The sequence below is a fragment of the Solea solea genome, chromosome 11 (assembly GCF_958295425.1).
Source record: "Solea solea chromosome 11, fSolSol10.1, whole genome shotgun sequence".
Lineage (NCBI taxonomy): Eukaryota > Metazoa > Chordata > Actinopteri > Pleuronectiformes > Soleidae > Solea > Solea solea.
Genome location: NC_081144.1, coordinates 8,179,449 through 8,197,850, shown reverse-complemented (window position 1 = coordinate 8,197,850; position 18,402 = coordinate 8,179,449). Strand labels below are relative to the sequence as shown.

At 43.2% G+C, this 18,402-nt stretch overlaps 1 protein-coding gene across 3 annotated transcripts in view; it reads right to left on the bottom strand.

Moving 5' to 3' along the window:
- The window catches only part of plxna2 (plexin A2), a 163,658-nt gene that overhangs the window by 41,272 nt on the left and 103,984 nt on the right, over positions 1 to 18,402 (bottom strand). For all 3 annotated transcript variants that reach the window (XM_058642577.1, XM_058642576.1, XM_058642578.1), the window contains exons 8-15: positions 15,821 to 15,917; positions 13,987 to 14,101; positions 12,742 to 12,942; positions 11,878 to 11,974; positions 11,328 to 11,527; positions 5,175 to 5,326; positions 2,037 to 2,154; positions 369 to 505 (exon numbers count right to left, since the gene is read on the bottom strand). In XM_058642577.1, coding sequence (XP_058498560.1) covers positions 369 to 505; positions 2,037 to 2,154; positions 5,175 to 5,326; positions 11,328 to 11,527; positions 11,878 to 11,974; positions 12,742 to 12,942; positions 13,987 to 14,101; positions 15,821 to 15,917 — 1,117 coding nt within the window. The remainder of the gene's footprint in view (positions 1 to 368; positions 506 to 2,036; positions 2,155 to 5,174; positions 5,327 to 11,327; positions 11,528 to 11,877; positions 11,975 to 12,741; positions 12,943 to 13,986; positions 14,102 to 15,820; positions 15,918 to 18,402) is intronic.

The window sequence follows — 18,402 nt, the reverse complement described above, 5'->3', positions numbered from 1 at the left end:
GTTTCACTTTCCACTTCACATTAGCGTGCAAGTACAATAAAAAATACTTTTTTTTTTTTTTTGTTCATGAATGAGCTGCATTAAACAAAATGTGTCCAACCATCCGTGGCGTTTTAGGGAATTAGAAATGTACAGGCTCATATTTCACACTAAGCACATCCTTCTTGTCATATATTTCAGGATAATTGTATATATCTATCTGTTGGTCATATTTTGTTTTGATCATCTTTTCTAATCCAGCGTGTGACTTCGTTTCAGAGGGAGCAAATGTAATGCATCCTTAGATTAATATAGTATTCTGATTAGGATTCTGACTGAAGGGCGACTAACACTAACACTAGAAGAGGGTGAAAGAGGGAAAATCTCACCCAAAGAACTCGCAGGTCTGGTTCCCAAACTGAACACTAACACTGCTGCCGGCGCCCAGATTGTCTCCCATGATGGTCACTTTGGTGCCTCCGGACTCTGGACCTCTGCTTGGAGACAGACCTGTGACTGTGGGAGTCTGCGAAACAGAGGGAGGCAGAGAAGGACATGTTGAGAGCAGATTAGAGGCGAGATGTAGGAGCAGGAAACCATAGATCCAAAAACCCAGGACTAAAACATAGCTATTTTCTGGCGGTAGATGGCACAGTATCTTTCTAGTGTCTCTTGAAAGCCTCACGTATAATCACAGATCCCCAGAAAATTACAGTCATTCGCAACCGCAAGGCCGATGGCAGAGGAGTGCAACACTGGTGGGTGAGAATAGGATAAAGATTGGGAGCTCTTAGAGTCCCAGAAGAATCCTCCTCCTGTGTGCTGTGTGGTGCTGGGTTGCGTGTGAGCGAAGCATTTTAATGATAGACAGACAGATGGACGAGGATCCAAACTGACAGCCCATCATACACACATTCATGTGCACAGAAAATAAAACAACGGAAATGCACACTTTACAACTATCCCATTTGCCAAGAGCGTCACTGTCGCTGGCTCACAGCATGTGTGTCTGGTTTGGATTTTTTTTTCTTTTTTTTTTGGGGGGCCTGCAAAACAAGGGAATAGCAAGTGGTGCCAATTCTAGGCTCTGTGAAGATTTCTCAGAGGAATTCCACTGCTTCTCAGAGTAGCAGCTGTACCGCTGCTGTATGTGTGTGTGTGTGTGTGTGTGTGTGGGGGGGAGGGGGGCTAGCAAGGGATTCACTGCAGAGCCCCCCCCCGAGCATCACTCTGACAAAACTCCAACCTCTCAACCAAGCGTGACTTCCGGGACGCAGGCTAAAGCAGGTACTCGGAGAACAAGAGAAGTAATTACCGCGTGCTGTTAATTGTTGCGGGATCACTAATTGTGAAGGTGTGAGAGAGTGCAAATGGAAAAGGAAATGATCTGTGAGCTGCAGGCTGCGCACGCGGCAACTGACGGAGACAAGGACATGTATGCGTTCATGTGTGGGAACAGGAGCACGTACTGTATGTTTTACCTGCCATCCATTCTCTTTTTCCTCTCTTTTTACGACTCCAATTATGAAGCATCCAATCTTTTCTGGGTGTTTATTTTACGTATGCAGCTTTGTGAGCGCTATTGTTTACCCAATTTAAAATGCTTAAAACGACATAAGGGCTCTCACAAATGCTAAAGCACATTCTTTAATTATTGTAATCTTAACGAGGGAAAACACTCACGAGCAAAACATTAACTTACCATCATTATGTTTTTGAGTATTTGTTTTTGGATTTTGGATCGTTTACAGTGAAGGAGAGACAAGAAGCTCTTATGAAGGGTTACGTGTTGCTGAAATAATATTTCAGCAAGATGATGCAAAATTCAAATGATATATGTACTATATTATAGTCAAACACACAAACAAACAAATAAAAAGTAAACATAGGCAGAGCCTAATTCTACTGCAGGCATGGTAACTGGCATATCATTATTTACCTCTGGCGCATTCAAATTGTTAATTGTTAATAGCTTTTATTTGACGCAGTACGCTTTATAAGCTCTGGTGCACATTATATGAGCATATATATATATATATGAATGAAAGCAGTCGTACCACAAAGGAGTAGAGTTGTGAGGAGCGAGCTCTGAGTTCTGGTCTGCACTCTGCTACGCACAGCTGGACTGGACCGGGTCTGCTGTCAGTGGGGGCTGCATCCATCTCACACACAATCCTGTAAAAGACAAAAAGAAATTCAATTATTTATATACATGAATGTATATATGTATATATATATATATATATATATATATATAAAGTTGGCATAATTGAGCCAACGTAGGAGAAAGTAATCAGAACACTTGGCTACCTGACATTGATTTATCGTCCACACTAAATGCAATCTTTCTCTTGTTGTCTCGTTCATTTCATTACAGAGACACATTGAGACATCGACCAGGACCCCCTCAATGACAAGTCTTTAAATGAGACCAGTGCCTCTTCTGCCCTTGGCACCCCGGCACTAAATTTCCCACCAACAACCAGGCTCCCGACAGCGCTGGTGCAATGCCAGGTGTGGTGCGTCTGATGTAAATCAGGCGTCGGGATCAATGGAGCTCTATCATACGGGGTGATCAGGTGTCGGCCGGCGCTGCAGGTGACTACATGAAATTCCATAATAAAAGAAGGGACGCCTATCGATCGGTGGTGCTGGAGAGTAATAAAGCACAAGACGCGATCACAGAGAGGAACGAAGGGACCGAATATGTGGTGAGGCAGATGACAAGAGGCAGACAGGAGTGGAGCAGATGAAGAGAAGCAGGCGTGTTGCTTCTCCAGTGTTGATCACCTGAATTACAATTATTTGGAGGAGCTTTTGCTGGAGGATTTACATAATATCTACTGACAGAGCTAATATGTTCTTCCCACTATAGTGCTCCAAGACACAAACAACACTTAGAGAAGGACCCACTTAACCACCTGACGTCCTACGGTGCTCGTAATTCTGTCAGGCTGAAAACTTGTGGAAATACGGTTGCCTTTTTAAAAGTTAACAGTGACTTCTTTCTCACTTTGTCCGAAAAACCTAACAAAAGAACAGGAATTGAGTAGGTTTTTTTCCATCACAGTAAATTAAAACATTAATTAAAACAAATATAAACAGATAGTCAGATTGGGTCACATATAATGAACCTTAAGCCAATAGGCTCTAAATGAAACTTTTGAAGATTTCAACCTATTAATTCCCTCAAAGGTCATCATTTTATTATTCATATAAATGAATTCTCTGGCTCGTCCCCAAATAGATTGAACTGCTGTCACTTGTCCCCTACAGCCAAGTGGCACATAGTGAATATTAATTAGCTGCATTAACTGCTGAGTAAAGAAAAACTTACTGTACTCGGTGTCACCATCACAATTTGTAAAGTATTTACTTTTTAAAGTGACTACTTTATTATGAAAACACCTTGTAAGAAGACTTTGTAAGTATGCGAGCTGCAACGGCGGTGCTCTGCTGAGCTGTTCTCTTTCTGGGGGCAAAAGTAGGCCAAGGCAAGAATTAGGGTTAAAGGCTCCTCTGAGAGCCATGACTTTGACAGCCTGTGCAGGCGTGTATATGTGTCAGCTGTGCCTCAGTCATGATACAGCTATACATTTAAAACTTTACTGTATCCTCTAACGGACTAGGTCAGGGGCAGTTGAGCACACTAAGCTCAGCACCGAGCATTTCGGTTTGATCAGTGCTTCTCAAATGACTCCAGTCTTGGGAGTCATATTTATTCAGTCGTTTTATACTGGGTGAAGTGGCCCACAACTCATATGCAGTTACTTTTTAGGGCTGAGTGATGATATACAATATACACTATAATGGTATTTTAAAGTAAATGTGCATTAAGTTTTAAGTCAATATAAGTTGTCTCAGGAGGTTTTGCTGATATACACGGAACAAACCCCTTTACAGGTTTCCCTTTCCCGCTTAAGAAAGCACATCGTGAGTCACAGTTGCATTTGTACATTATGAAGCACTTGGAGTTACATCGATTTGTATGAAATGTGCGATACTAATGAAGTTTGACCGAGAATTAGCGTGGAATTAGAACACAGACAAAACTCTCTAGCCCTGCAACCCCCTTTTGGGTCCAGGCCCACCATTTTGAGAAACACCATCTAAGATATTGGATATTATTGGATATATAAATATTACAATAATGTTTCTGTTTCTGTAGTTACCTGGGGTACTGTGGCGTTGTTTACTACAATTCTATACTTTCATTATAACATTTTTAATTTGACATGTATAGCTGCATAATGAGTATCTTTCCACTGGCATCAATCTTTGAATTTCAATAAAGAATTTGTTTTTCCTCCACCAGCGAACCTCAGTGCCCAAAGGCCATCCAAATTAATCCTAATCCAAAAATACATTTTGTTTGGCGCTAAATATGTTAAGTAGCATGTGTGTGTGTGTGTGTGTGTGTGTGTGTGAGCACACCCCTCCCTTTCTCTTGTGGGCCCTGCATCACCTGAGGAGGTAAGAGAACCGTAGAAAACCAGGTTTTATTTTTTGACACAAGTCGTGCGTGACTAGCCGAGGGGGAGACTGGGCAAGTAGTGAAGCATGGGCTGCATTTCATTAGTTCAGGGTGAAAAGGACAGCATTTAACGTAATGTATGCACAGCGTGGGACAATTAGGGAGGTAAACACTAGTAAACACACACAGCTGTTGTGGGATTGTTGCTGACTAGATGAGCTGCATGGGGAGAAGTGTGCTAGTGTGCTGCAGGGGGAGAACAGCAATGTCACGGCCAGACTTTCTGGACCTGCTCCAGTCTTCATTAAGGCAGAGGTAGAGCGTCTTTTATCTCACAATCCATAGAATGTGATGTAATAATATACGAGACTCGCATGTTTTGGACACAGACTGCACAACGCTATTGGTAAGTTACACTATGTAAACCTAACATTTCATATTCAGAAAATTTGTCACGTCCTTTTCTGTTTGTATTTTCTGTTTAGCCGTGATTCCTCTGGGGACCGGATCAGAAAGGAAAAAAAACTACAAATATCAGATTAGAATATTATTAAAAAATATGTACTCCTCCCAAAACCTACCAAAAAAAGTAATACCGTGATAGTATACCATCACCGTTCAAAAGATGAAAAATACCGTGATATTAATTTTAGGTCATATCGACCACCCCTAGTTCAACTGCAGTAAAAATGCTATAGAGTTTCCTATTTGTGTGACTTACTGTTCGGCTATGATGTAGCCCTCCTCTACAGGCGTACACCTCACTCCCGCCACCTCCACATTGCCCACCATGTCCGAAAAGGCCAGCCCGAGGTTTGTGCCATGGATGGTCACCCGTGTGCCTCCTTCTGGGGGTCCAGCCACTGGGGTCACCTATAGTGTTTAAACAAATAGCCAAAGTCAGGGAGAAAGTTGAAGCCGGTGTGTGAAAAGTGACGTCAAAGGATTTTTTTTTTTCCCCCTTCAGTTATGAACCTGTCGTACTGAGATTATAAATGCACACAGTTTTCTGTGGATGCTCAAGGGTAAATGTGCTCTTTCAGTCAAGGTGGCTGTAAAAGCAATTAAGAACACTCCCCATGTCTGCATCCAAGGATGTTAGAACACGCCACGCGTAACTGTGCCAAGAGCATGCTTTACTCACAACAGTAGCCGGTGGCATGTCTTTTATGGCTCTTTCAGCAGAAAATATGGCATCACATTCAAACACACTCAATCAAACATGAAGATCAGACTCATCTTCCTAAAACTCCTTCCTCTCGTCTATTCAACTGTAAATGGGATGAAAGAATCGTCTCAATAAAAACTACGGAAGCTTTATTAACGTTCTAATTTTGCCTGCCCCAAATCTACTGCTGTTGCCATGGATAATAAATCTAACAAGGGGCCACATTAATGCTAAGTGCAGACCCCCTATTCATAAAATACAATATGGCTGCCCAGCATGACCTTGGCACAGGGTGGCACACTGCCTTCTGTGCTGCAGAACCCTGTTGAGCCTCCTAACTTGGCCATCATCCAGCCCTTTAACAGAGGAGAAGAGCAGTAGGATGAGGAGGAGGAGGAGGAGGAGGAGGAGGAAAACAGAGTGAGAGCAGAAAGTTTGGGGCAAAATATGAGGAGGGAGATAAAGATCAAGAGTGTGGTGTTTGGTGGACAGGGACACGGAGGAGGCTAGGGGAAGAGGAGGGTAAAAAGGGAGGCGAGGACTGTCGCTTTGCTTTGTGGGGCTGCAATGTAAACAATCGATACACTATTACTGGCCAATGCAAGGCGGAGGGGACAACACCAACAGTTAGTTGTGCCCACTTACTGAGCTGCAAAGTGCCATGTGATAGTAACCCTTTGATAGGTGCTGCACACTGCAGCGTCCCTGTGGGACACTGACATCGTAATCTAGATTCAGTGGACATTAATTGCTCTGGATGTAAAGTAAGTGTGTCACTGCACCGCCTGAAGGATCTGAATACATGAATCTTTTAGCACTGCTTGGGCATGCATGGTATGGGGACGGTTGTGGGCAAAAAACATAATGGCTAAATATATCCATGTCAGGCATTGGCAGCAGCTATCTGAGTAGACTTGGTCATGGTTACATAAGCAATGAGAGAGAACAGGAGAGGGGAGGAGGAGGAGGAGGAGGAGGAGGAGGAGGGGATTGGGGACTATAACTATGTGAGTGAAAAAATAGAGAGAAGATAAAAAGTAAAGGGCCAGGAGAAAAGAGGGCAGAAAAAAGATTGGGATGAGCAGCAGAGGGGATGTGGATGCCACTCTGATAATTCCTATCAGCCATGATGGATGACAGGTGAGGCAGCAGTGGGGACAGGACGGTGAAGCGGTATCACAGATGGGTCCGCTAAAAGCTTGGGAGACCTCCTCTTTCTGCCCTTGAGGCTGAGACGGAACCCTCCCCACAGTGGACCGAGCACAGCAAGACAGTCTAATCCATGCATGAAACACATTTGACTGAGCTCCCCACTGGCAGTTGATTCATGAGTGGACCACAGAAAGAAAAAAAAAAGAAAAGATGGCACTTCAAAGGCTCACACCACTGAAGTCTGTAGGCTGAGGAAACAGAGAAGGTGTAAGAGAAGTGCTGCTCTTTGTCTCTGTGACTGTATGTCTTACACAAACAAAAGGCACAAATCTACAACTGTGTGTAAACCAGAGCCTAATGACTTTACAACGCAGAGGGAAGCTACTGCAGTCATGTACTGCAAATAACCTCTAAAGGGGTGGAGCATGCCTTTATATTTCAGTGCAACATCCTCCTCTTTGCATCTCTTTTCCTTCTTTAGATGTCTGTCTTTTCTTGGGCTAGTTGATACACCCTCTTCTTTTGAGTATCCCACTTGCTTGTTTGACCATACAGACCATTCAGAGGCAGAAGGAAGAGGGAGCATCATTGGATATACATGCACACCCTGCCATCCTCACTCACCCATTCCCACCCAGTACTGCCATGCCATGCTCCCAGTGTAATCCTGTTAGGAGCAGTGCTGCTACCCGCCTGGCATTGTCACACTGTCAATAGAGAGTAATCTCCAGCAAACAGCCAGTCAGCTTCTATGTCGCACTCTCTGCTCCCACTTCCCAACTCCCTCTGGTGTAATCTATCACTCTGCAGCTCTCGGGATCTGAGTATTGGCCATTTACCAGCACATTTTCCTTACACATTCTATAGGATTAGGCCACAACACTGAAATATATATAAAAAAAGGGAGAGATGACTTAATTTGATGACGAGAGACAGGAAGTTCCAGGAATAAAAAAGAGAAGATGATAATAATGTGCAAGTCTGACCAAAAGAAAAATGGTGGAGCCTGGGGAAGTCTCAGTGTGGTGTTGACTTATTCCACTGGAGGAAGGTATGTTAATGCAGCCATGGCTAAACTCTATAAACTATACAACAGAGCGCAATACTGTTGCCCTCAGGCTGTGTCACTGTAACTACAGTAGCTGACTGAGCTGAATGGCATTATTTGAGACAATTGAGCAATAAATAAACCGTACAGTATATACATGTTTACAGTCTATTCTTCCTCCTAAAACTATAATATACTCATTTATTACAGGAGGAGTTTATCACTGGGACACTCCCGGAATTACTCTCCACAGCCAGATAGTTTGCTTTTGAAATTAAACAGCCCTTGATACAAATTATGAGCTTGCCGCTAATCTCTTTGTCTCTGGACTCTGCTCAGACTAATTTGAGCATGTCACATTCAATTGTGAGCAGCAATTAATGGACTTGATAAAAGCCCCCAATGATCACTTGTTCCTGAACAAACCACATCCTAAATACTTTATGGAGTCTTAAACGCCTTGTAGCTGGGAAAGAGATATGGGGTGTGATGAGAAGGAGGTTTAGCGCATAAAACGGGGGCGGAAAAAGACGTAAAGATGGGGTATATTTGCGGGGTATGGATTCTCACATGGGTATACATGATGCTCTGCGTTTGAATGGGCCATTTCTAGGTAAAAACACTGTGTTGTGTATTCGAGCCATCATGAGAATCTCAGGCTTTAAACAGAAGTCCCTAGCCTCTGGTGGTGACAGAAGTATACTCTTCCTCTTCTTCTTCATCCTCTGTGTTAATTCATTCATTCATTAACCTTCTACCGCTTTATCCTCCACATGAGGGTCATGGGGGGGGCGGTGGTGCCAATCCCAGCTGACATCTGGTGGTGCACACCCCGGACAGGTCAGCAGTCCATGAGACAAACAACCACCCACTCTCACGTCTATAGTCAATTTAGAGTGTCCACTTTGCCTAATCCCTAAATCTGCATGTTTATGGACTGCGGGAGGAAACTGGAGAACTCGGAGAAAACCCACGCACACACGGGGAGAACATGCAAACTCCACGTAGAAAGTTCTGACCGGGTCCCAAACTCAGTTAAACTACACCAACCATATGGCCCACTTTGCGGTGTTCTCCGCACCAAATTATAGAAAAGTATTGCTTAGTGTTGATAAGTATCAGTAATAATAAGTAGTATCAATATTAGTATCGGTAACATTCATTGATACCCATCCCTAGTAAAATACAGACCGGCATACACAATCCCCATAGTGAGAATCCCACATTTTCTCTTCCCTTGAGCAGCAGCGAGATCGTTGTATTAACTGTCAACGTCACTCTTTGCTGTACTGCAAACTCATACACAAGCCACAGCCAAAGCCTATTGAGGAGATTCCTTTCATGTGCTCATCCAACTCCCAGCTTCATTTGATGTTGTTCCCTCTGCTGTTAGCAGGGGCTTACATCTCTTCAATATTAATGGCCAATGGTGGGAGGCACCCTGGTACTTAATAGAAAAACATTCATTATTCAACAGGCCTATCTTTGGGAAGGCACAACTACTAATGTGCTAGTATGTATACAAATCAACTCGTGATGGGGGGGCTTTTGGTGATACAATCAAATCCAAATTTATTAATAAATTCAGCCCACCACTGGGAAGTCTGCTTCTTAAAGAAAATGTAATCACCGAGAAAAGAAGGAGGGGTAGGGTGCGGCACAAAGAACCGCTCACTTAACTGGGAATGAAGAGGAGAAACATTTATGTGTCATTGTGTGGTGTTAGTACTCATGTGGAGGGTCTAAATAAATCTCCAGCTGTAAACAGGCCCGAGTGCAGACAGTCCAAAGGGGCTCCATTTCTCTTTTCTTCTCCTTCCCATCTTTCGTTCTTTCCACCGCTTCATGGTTCAGGTTCCTCCCTGCTCTGTTCTTACCTCACTTCACCTGACTCAAACTCTCCACCGCTACTTATTTTAAACTGTCAGACTTAAAGAAAAGATGAACCCTGCGACACTGGCTCTTTCTAATATCATTAGTCACTGCTGTTTGAAGCATTTTATGATCATTTAAAGCCTGTGTGTAACTGTGTTGTGGCTCACAATGTCTACTGCTACATCAGTACAAGCTTTTCTGCATTTCCCAGAACCCTCAGCTCAACCCTGGTTGTAATGGAACAGTTACTCAAATAAAACACCAAATAATGACCAGCACTTTCACATACTCTACGCATTATGTTGAATTTAAGTGTTTTCCTGAATACCTCGATAATGGGATAATGGGACCTGGTGGGCTGCTGGTAGCCTTGGCAATCACATACAGTGATCATATGAAAGATTGGAAGAGGTTTGTCCTTGTGGATGGCCCATTTCATGTGCCATAAAATGACAAACTGACAGTATAATGGACTTGATCAGTCAGACAGTGATATATATATATATATATATATACATATGTATATACATATAAATATATATATATATATACATATATTAGAAGATAGAGAACTATTGAGTTCTATACTATAGAGGCAAACGTGAAAGAGCTGCATCTTATTGCAGCTTATTTGAGGACAGTATGGCAAAACAATTAACCAAGTTGTTAACTTCACTTTTTAATTGGCTGGAGTCAGATGTGTGTGGTAGAGGAGGAGAAGGGTCTGGTTGGTTAGCCACAATGCACTGGTGCGTTGCCAAGCCTAATTAAATAGTATGTCCCCCTGCGACAGCAAGTGTACCAGGCCAGAACAAGAAAAAGCCGGAATAAGCAAAGGTCCACTTAAGGAACAGCAAATAAGCATTTCCAGGTCATGAACCCTATGCTGCTGAGGACATCATGCTTTGGGGTGTGTTGCTGAAATGACCAAGAAGACTCCAAGAGTGGGATGAAGCGCAAAGGACACACTACACAAACACATACACACAACTCTCCTTTGGGCAGACGCAAAGGAGATGTCTTTGAAGCCAAATATGTGGGTATTTTGGGGCACTTGCCATTAAATAAATAAATATGACAATAATTCAGATTAATGTGAGCTTCTTAGCTCAAAACATACAGCCATACAAGTATATAAACAATCACACTGTGGAACTGTTATTTAAATTAGGGGACATGTAGAATGAAGGACTGATGGTGAAATACTTAAGATTTAATAGTGAGCTTAGGACCCCTTAGGAGCTTCCGGGGCAGGTTCTCATGTTAGTAGCCCTCAATGCAAATTCAATAGTTCACTGCTTCTGTAGGACCTTTGTGTGTTTTTAAATGACATTAAGCAAGATTGAGACTAGTGCTATAAAGAAAACACTTCATGTCTTCAACAATGTCATTTACTGTATGTAATGAACTGCCGACACCACCACCCATGGTGACTTATCAACCTGTTAGCTTCCTTCAGACTAGAATCGACTGGATGTCCCACAATCCAGAAACCTGATCCCTGAAAAACCAGGATGAAAAAGCTGCAGCAAGGTAGCTCATTATTGCACATTGATTGGAACTGTGTGGGCAGGCAGGCAGGAAGGAAGGAAGAAAAAAAACAAAAAACCCAGAGGATTATGGGTACTGACCTCTGTTATGCGTGGGTTGGTGCACTTGACATTCTTGCTGGACAGGTTCAGCCAGCGGGTGGTGTAAGGGTTGATGAGAGGGCAGTGGTGCCGTAACGTACACCTTCCCTCTCCACTGCACCAGCCACACTGGAACTTCCTCTGTGCCTTCAGACACATGCCACAGCTGTCTCGCTGCGCCGCACACTTATAAAGGTGCACTGTGGGCATACAGGAAGTGCTTTGAATACATTTGAATCACAAACTACTGAAAAAACCCTACCTACGTGCAGTATATGGTGAGAACTTTTATTTAATTAAAACCGATTGTGGGTCTACAGTGAGTAAAATATCCCCTCAGGCTATTACGTCTTTTAATATTCAAATAAAATATTTTTAGACACCCGTAATTAACGCACAATATATAAATAGATACAGGCACACTGTCTCAAACTCTGCTGCGGGGGAAAAAAAAAACAATATCTAAGTGTGAAAATAGTTGAGAAAGTGATACATTTTTCCATCTGTATCCTGTTTCCCAGCACATGTGAGCAGCATCTCTTGTTTTTACCTTGAATATTCTCTGGGTTATCAATAATGAAGTTGCCATTCCAGACCACTGAGAAATCCACTGGCAGCTCACTGATCTTCATTCCCTCGTACAGATACTGGAGGGGGAGAGGAAGAGCGATAGAGAGAGAGAGAGAAGGGAAAAGATGGAGAGATGGTGGTGAAGGTGGAAATGAGAGCAAAAGAGAGGACAGATTTAATGGGAGGTCTGGGGATTATAATCCCCATAAGACCTTGTAGATACAGTACTGTGCCCTTCCAGTGTTACTCCAAACTTACATCATCTTATCATCAGAGAGCTGACAAAGTGGGAAACCACAAGAAATCGGAGAGATGGGCAGAGGCTTGAACTTCCCTTATAGTCTGTAGAGATTCTATCCTTAGTTGCCTCCTGTGCCCTTAATTCCAGCCTCACTTTCATTGTGCGAGTTTGTGACTGTGTGTGTGTGTGTGTGTGTACGTGTGACGGACAGAGAGACAGAGAGAGAGAGAGAGAAAAAGAGAGTAAAATGTGAAAATGTGTTTGTGGGTTCCACTGAGAATATACTACAGAAGTCAGTGCATGCTTGACTGGAGGGCAGAGCTCTGCTGCAGTCTTCTCCAGTGTAATTACCTAAACTGCATCTGCTGTGTCTCCACCGACTAAATGACACATACACATACACAAGCACACAATTACAAACACTGAGTGGCAACGTGTAGCATATAAGTATGATGCTTTTACCCTTCAGACTATAATAGAACCAATTGAATTACAAACATGGAGCTTTTCCTAAGTGTGCAATGGCTACTCAAATAATAAACGACTAAAATAAAACTTTATATATATGTGTGTACACAAAGAAGCCAATTACAACAAACCTACCGAGCTGTTTTGACACTGCACACTCGAGCTGTTGAAGCGCAGGGCAGTAACTCTGTGACTGACCCCCTGGATGTGGAGGACACACTCGTAGCCTCTCTGGCCAGACTGAGGCTGTGGCAGGTTCTTGGCCTTCAGGGTGATAGGCTTCACCTCTCCTGCTGGGATCAGAATCTCCTCAGATCGCACCAGCTGGGGACAATCCTGGAGGACACAAGAACGGGACAGAGAGCACATGTCAGTGCCAACAACTCTGGCAAATACCCAGAGCTTTAAGGCGACAAACAAGATAAAGAGGAGCCACAATTCCACGGTGAGAGTGATGAGCGAGAATGGCAGAAGTAGAGATGAAACACGATAAGTGATATGTAGTCATTTACAAGTGACTCTTGTGACCTTGCAATGCTCTGAGCTGTTGGAACAACTCACTAGACTCAGAATGATTAAAAATTAATTTGATTCAACTCGATTCTAATTCCGTAACGCTAAACCGGATCGCACTATAAGTGACCTCAGTGCGCTAAAAACCAAGACCGTACAATATTACGGGGAGACATAACTGGTCTCACAATGAGCAATCACTGAAAAAAACTCAGCCGGGTTGAAAAGAAATAGGTCAATTCTCTTTGCAATGTAATGTGAAAGCAATATTGGCATCAAGAGAGCTATTACAGCAGCATCACCCCGAATGGCCTTTTTACATCAATAAGTCCTGTCAGATGGATTATTTTAAGTGCTTATTGACATGGAGATACATACATACTGTATGTTGAAGTAAATCTAATTATCAAATTGTATGTAAGGAACTGACTGATGGTCATTGGATTAGTTCTTGTAATTCTGTTTGGAAGTAAACGTGCAATCAAATATCCAAGTAATGTCTGTGTTTGTATGTCAAACCTACACACAGGCGTATCTCCAGCCATTTGTATTTAGTGCACTTGATGGACTCGGTCAGAGTGACCCTGTAATATGCCACTGTTAAAACACAGTGAGCCCAGTGATTCTAGACATAACAGACTGCTAATTGCTATGGCAGACAACAAGAGCTCTGAATGAGGAACGCCACTATGGAAACACAGTTTAGATGCCTGAGGCTTTACACCGTGCTGGAACACAGAGCAGGATGCACGGTGGAGTATATTAAAAAAAAGGAAGAGGAAATATGAGGAGATGGAAAAAGAAAGTTTTGCTGGTAAACTTGTTGACAGGCATGTGTGTGTGTGTGTGTGTGTGTGTTCTTCCCACCTCTGAAGCGTTGACCCGTCCCTCCTGGAAGGAACAGCTGGAAGGGTCGTGGGTGCACAAGTTGCGGTACTTGCACCAGTGGCATCGGAAGGCGCTGTTCACACATGACAGACACCTGCGTGGACACACGTGCATAGTGAGCGAGAGTAATGGAAAGGCAGCACGGTCAAGGAGGGGACAGCAAGATTGCCAGGGGGGGGTGAAGTGCCACGAAGGAAATAAGCTCAGCTCCCAAGAGGGAACCTGCTGTTGTTGTGCCCTTGCAGTTGGCAAAACCTCTAACAGTTCGCGGGCCAAATTCTCCCTGCGAATATTTTGTACCGCTCTATATTAACACTGTGTGCAGTGTGTGAACAAGAATCTGAATCAGATAGAGGACAAGACTGAGGAAAACTCGGAGAGGACGAACTTCATGATTCATAAGGACAAACAGGACATTGGCACAGTTTGAACCTGCAATTACCATTCGCGCTGCGTTGTTCGTGTGTCACCGTGACGACCATCTGTTAGGTGTTGTGCGTGTGTTTGTGTGAATGTATTCATGTATTTACGTATTTGTTACCTCTTTGGGGACCTTTCCTAGCATGGACACTTGACCAGTAGTCATCATGGAGACCAAGAACCTGGTCCTAAAGAGGCAGAACCTCAATTCTTGTTGTTTGGTTGAGGTTAGGGTTATAGTAAATGTTTGTGATAACACTTTGTTTAAGCTTTTTAAAATGAATGAAAGTCAACGCAGTGTCCCGCGAAGAATAGCTGAACAAACCTGTGTGTGTGTGTGTTTGTAAGCATTCATGAACAGTTGTTATGGGATTGTTTCTTCGTCTCACTTGTCTCCTCCTTGCCCTTCCTCTCTTTTGGTCATGCACACTCGCTCAAGTTAAATATTCATCGGTGCAAAAGCCTGGGCGGGGTCTATGACAAGGATTCAGAAGAGTGCGACTGATTCACCTTCAGCAAAACACTGCATACACCAAATTGGGGGTACAGAGGAGAAGTGGGGGTAAAAGTGAGGATAGTTGTGATTGTCGTGATATTTTTTATAGTGTAGAAGTGTTGTGAGTAAAGAAACATGAGGAGAAAAAGAACACAAGTTATTTTCAAGTGTGTGTTTTTCGTGTAATTTCTGAGGAACTGGTTTAGGCTTAGATTTGAATTGCGGTTCGGTTAAGGTTATGGTTCGACATTAACTGGTTATGATAAAGGTTTAGGGATACAGCTTTGTTGCAATACTGCGAGATGCAATATTGCCTGCTTGTTTCTGACAAAATGAAACAATAGATGTTTTCATATCGCGGGGGATAGTGACCGAATAGCACGGCACGCAACCGTTTCTGCACCCCCCTGCTAATGTCCCTGCTGTGCTGCCGTTTCACTCCCGCTCTCCATTCAGTTATTTCCTAAATCGACAAGGTCTTTGGATCTCAGACAAACAGAATTTGCCTCGGTGGAATGATGAAAGCGGGAGCAAAAGCAACGGCTGTCACTGAAATCTCCAATCCAGGGATTCAGTTCAACATCACTCAATCAGGGGCAAACATGTGAGGAGAAAAGGAGCATTAAATCCCAGATGATGACCTATGATGGTAGAAGGAGATGCTGCTTTGTGCTGCAGAATGTTTGAGAAGCAGGAACTTCCTGGGAGCCGTCAGTGATCCCATTACATTACTCTTCACAGAGGATATTTTTAGGGGACGAGGGCCAGATGAGGTTAAGGGCAAACAATAACTCATTCCCGGAACATTGATTTGGTGGTTTTGTGCAGCAGGTCTGGCGGCATTGTTTTTGTTAATTAAAACAGAATGGATGGACTCAGAGAGAGCGAGATACTTACAGTTGGTGGACGCTGCAGTTGTAAAACTTGACCTCTGTGCTGATAAGCATCTGACCAGTCTCCTTAGAATTGAGTCTTAATTCAACACCTGACCAATCTGAAAGAGATTTATTAGACACTTATTCATTATTACAGCAATTGTTCCTTTCTTGCCGTTATTTGTCAACCACAATCAAATCGAACACGAGTGAGCTTGTTATGTTTATACTTAACATTACTGTGCTGCTGATGTCATGTATACTAGCATGTATTGCACCATGTTACACTGAGTACAGTGCATGCAAACCAAATTACAACGAGCATTACTTGTGAAAGTATGTGTGAACAAAAATTTGCAATTTCCAGCCTCACAAACAATGATTACATCTGATCAAATTTAGTTTTCCCTGCATTTTGCAGAACAGATCTGGCTGCTGCTTCTGTTCTCTGCGAAAACAACCTCTTATCTCCTCCCCAAGGGAATACAGACTCCATAAATATGTGTGGTGTAGTGTGTGCATGTGTGTGTGTGTGTGTGTGTGTGTGTGTGTGTGTAGAGCAGCCTGGATTTTAGTTGACATTCAGTGTGTAGGAGGCTTGAATGACCCTCCGTGACCCGTTCTCTCAACAGCACCTGTTGGGAATCAGGCTCTGTTTCAACAAAAGTCTGTATATGCAGCTCATGGCTGACTTCTACCACTGTGCATTTGTCTCACAAGAGCTGGCAAACAAAGTGGTGCAGAGTTCCTTTCCACACAAAACCCAGGATTTCAGAGAAGAGTGTCAGCTATTTTCTTTAATTTCAAACTCTACGTCAGTCTAGTGCCCTCAGAGTTTTATCCAAACCTCAACTACCTCTCCTCTCCTCTCCTCTCCTCTCCGCTGTACAATAAGTGTTGATGTGCAACAGATAGAATGGCTTTGCCAGGGGACGGAAGACGGAGTAGGATTGTCGGGAGGTCAGGAGGAAGTGGCCCCGAGGGAATGGACACTGAGCAAAATTGGAGGTATAAAAAGCACGGAGAGGCAACAAAAGAGGATGGAGGAACAAGGAAGATGGCCAATTGTCGGGAGGAGGGGAAGAGAGATAGATAGATGGATGGATGGACGGAGGGATGGGCAGCTAGATGGATGGAGGAAAGGCTTACAGGGGGGATTGGTTGACATTTGCCTGGGGGAGAACATTCATATTAGTGCCTGATGCACCACTCCCCATGGGAGCTCTGGGCAAACAGGACTGTCATTTACTCAGAGGCTGGAGGATTTACCAAACCCCCAAAACACACAGTCATTTCCACACATGGCACATAATATATTATTCAGGATGTTTGTCTTTGTCACCCTGCAGCCATCTTGGCTGGCAAACAACAGGTATTTATTGTCAAGCGAATGGCGTTAGTATTCATAATGATGTTTATGATTGCAAATAAATGAATGCCAGGATCATTGTGGTATATAATAATGGAAATAGATGGAGGAATGCTTGAAAGGTCATGGGATTTTTATGAATACTATATTTGAGGTGATTAGCATAGCTATGTTTTCTTTTCAAGCACTCAGCTGAAAAGTTTTGCTCAACGTTGGATATGCAGAGTTATACTCTAGATCAGTAATTACTGCCCCTGGTGGGCTGTGTAGTGAGTATACTGACAATTTATATAGTATTTTTTTGTACCATACAGCCAGATAAACCAAACTTGGTTTTCAACTTAATTTAAAAAATAAGGTTAATTGAATTAAATCTTGAGTAAACAACCATCTACTCTCACACTCACACCTATGGTCAATTTAGAGTGACCAATTTACCTAATCCCCTTATTGCATGTTTTTGGACCGTGGGAGGAAACCTGGCGAAAACCCACGCACACACGGGGAGAACATGCAAACTCCATGCAGAAAGGCCCTTGTTCCTACTGGGTCGCGAACCCTGAGAGTTTGTTACTGCAAAGGCAAGAGTGCTAACCGCAACACCGTGTGTACACCGTGTGGCCCACCTTGAGTAAACGCAACAAATGGACATTAAGTAAACAACGAGTATTACTTTAATTACTTAGATATGCAGAGGTCCAATTCAAATTGTTAGGCCTGTTGAATAAATAAATAAATAGATAGATATATAGATAGATAGATAGAGAGATAGAGAGATAGATAGATAAATAATTGAGGGTCTATAATGTTATTTTTTCCCCCAAGTATTTATCACGCGGCACATTATCAAACTGAAAACCACTTCCCTGCGCCTCGACCACGCACAGACACTAACCCAGCTGATTGAACCTGCATGTTAGACCATCACCTGGTCCAATATCAGGGCAGCAATGTACTGAACTGCAGCTCAGCCACAGGCCGGGGCACCACAATCTAATCATCCATCAGCTCTAATGGGGCCCGGCCTTGTGTGCAGCACACTTTGCAGCCACAGCTGATTCTGCATCAGTGGGGGCTTGTTGTGTAGATGGCGGCTGCTTAAATTAGAAGTGCTGAATCAATAAAGATGTTTTAGAGTGTGCACGAACAGCTAGCTCAGAGTAAAGGTCCATTCTAGCTGCCGCCGTCAGATTACAAATAATTACACTACAAATAATTCTTTTTGTGTACGTGAC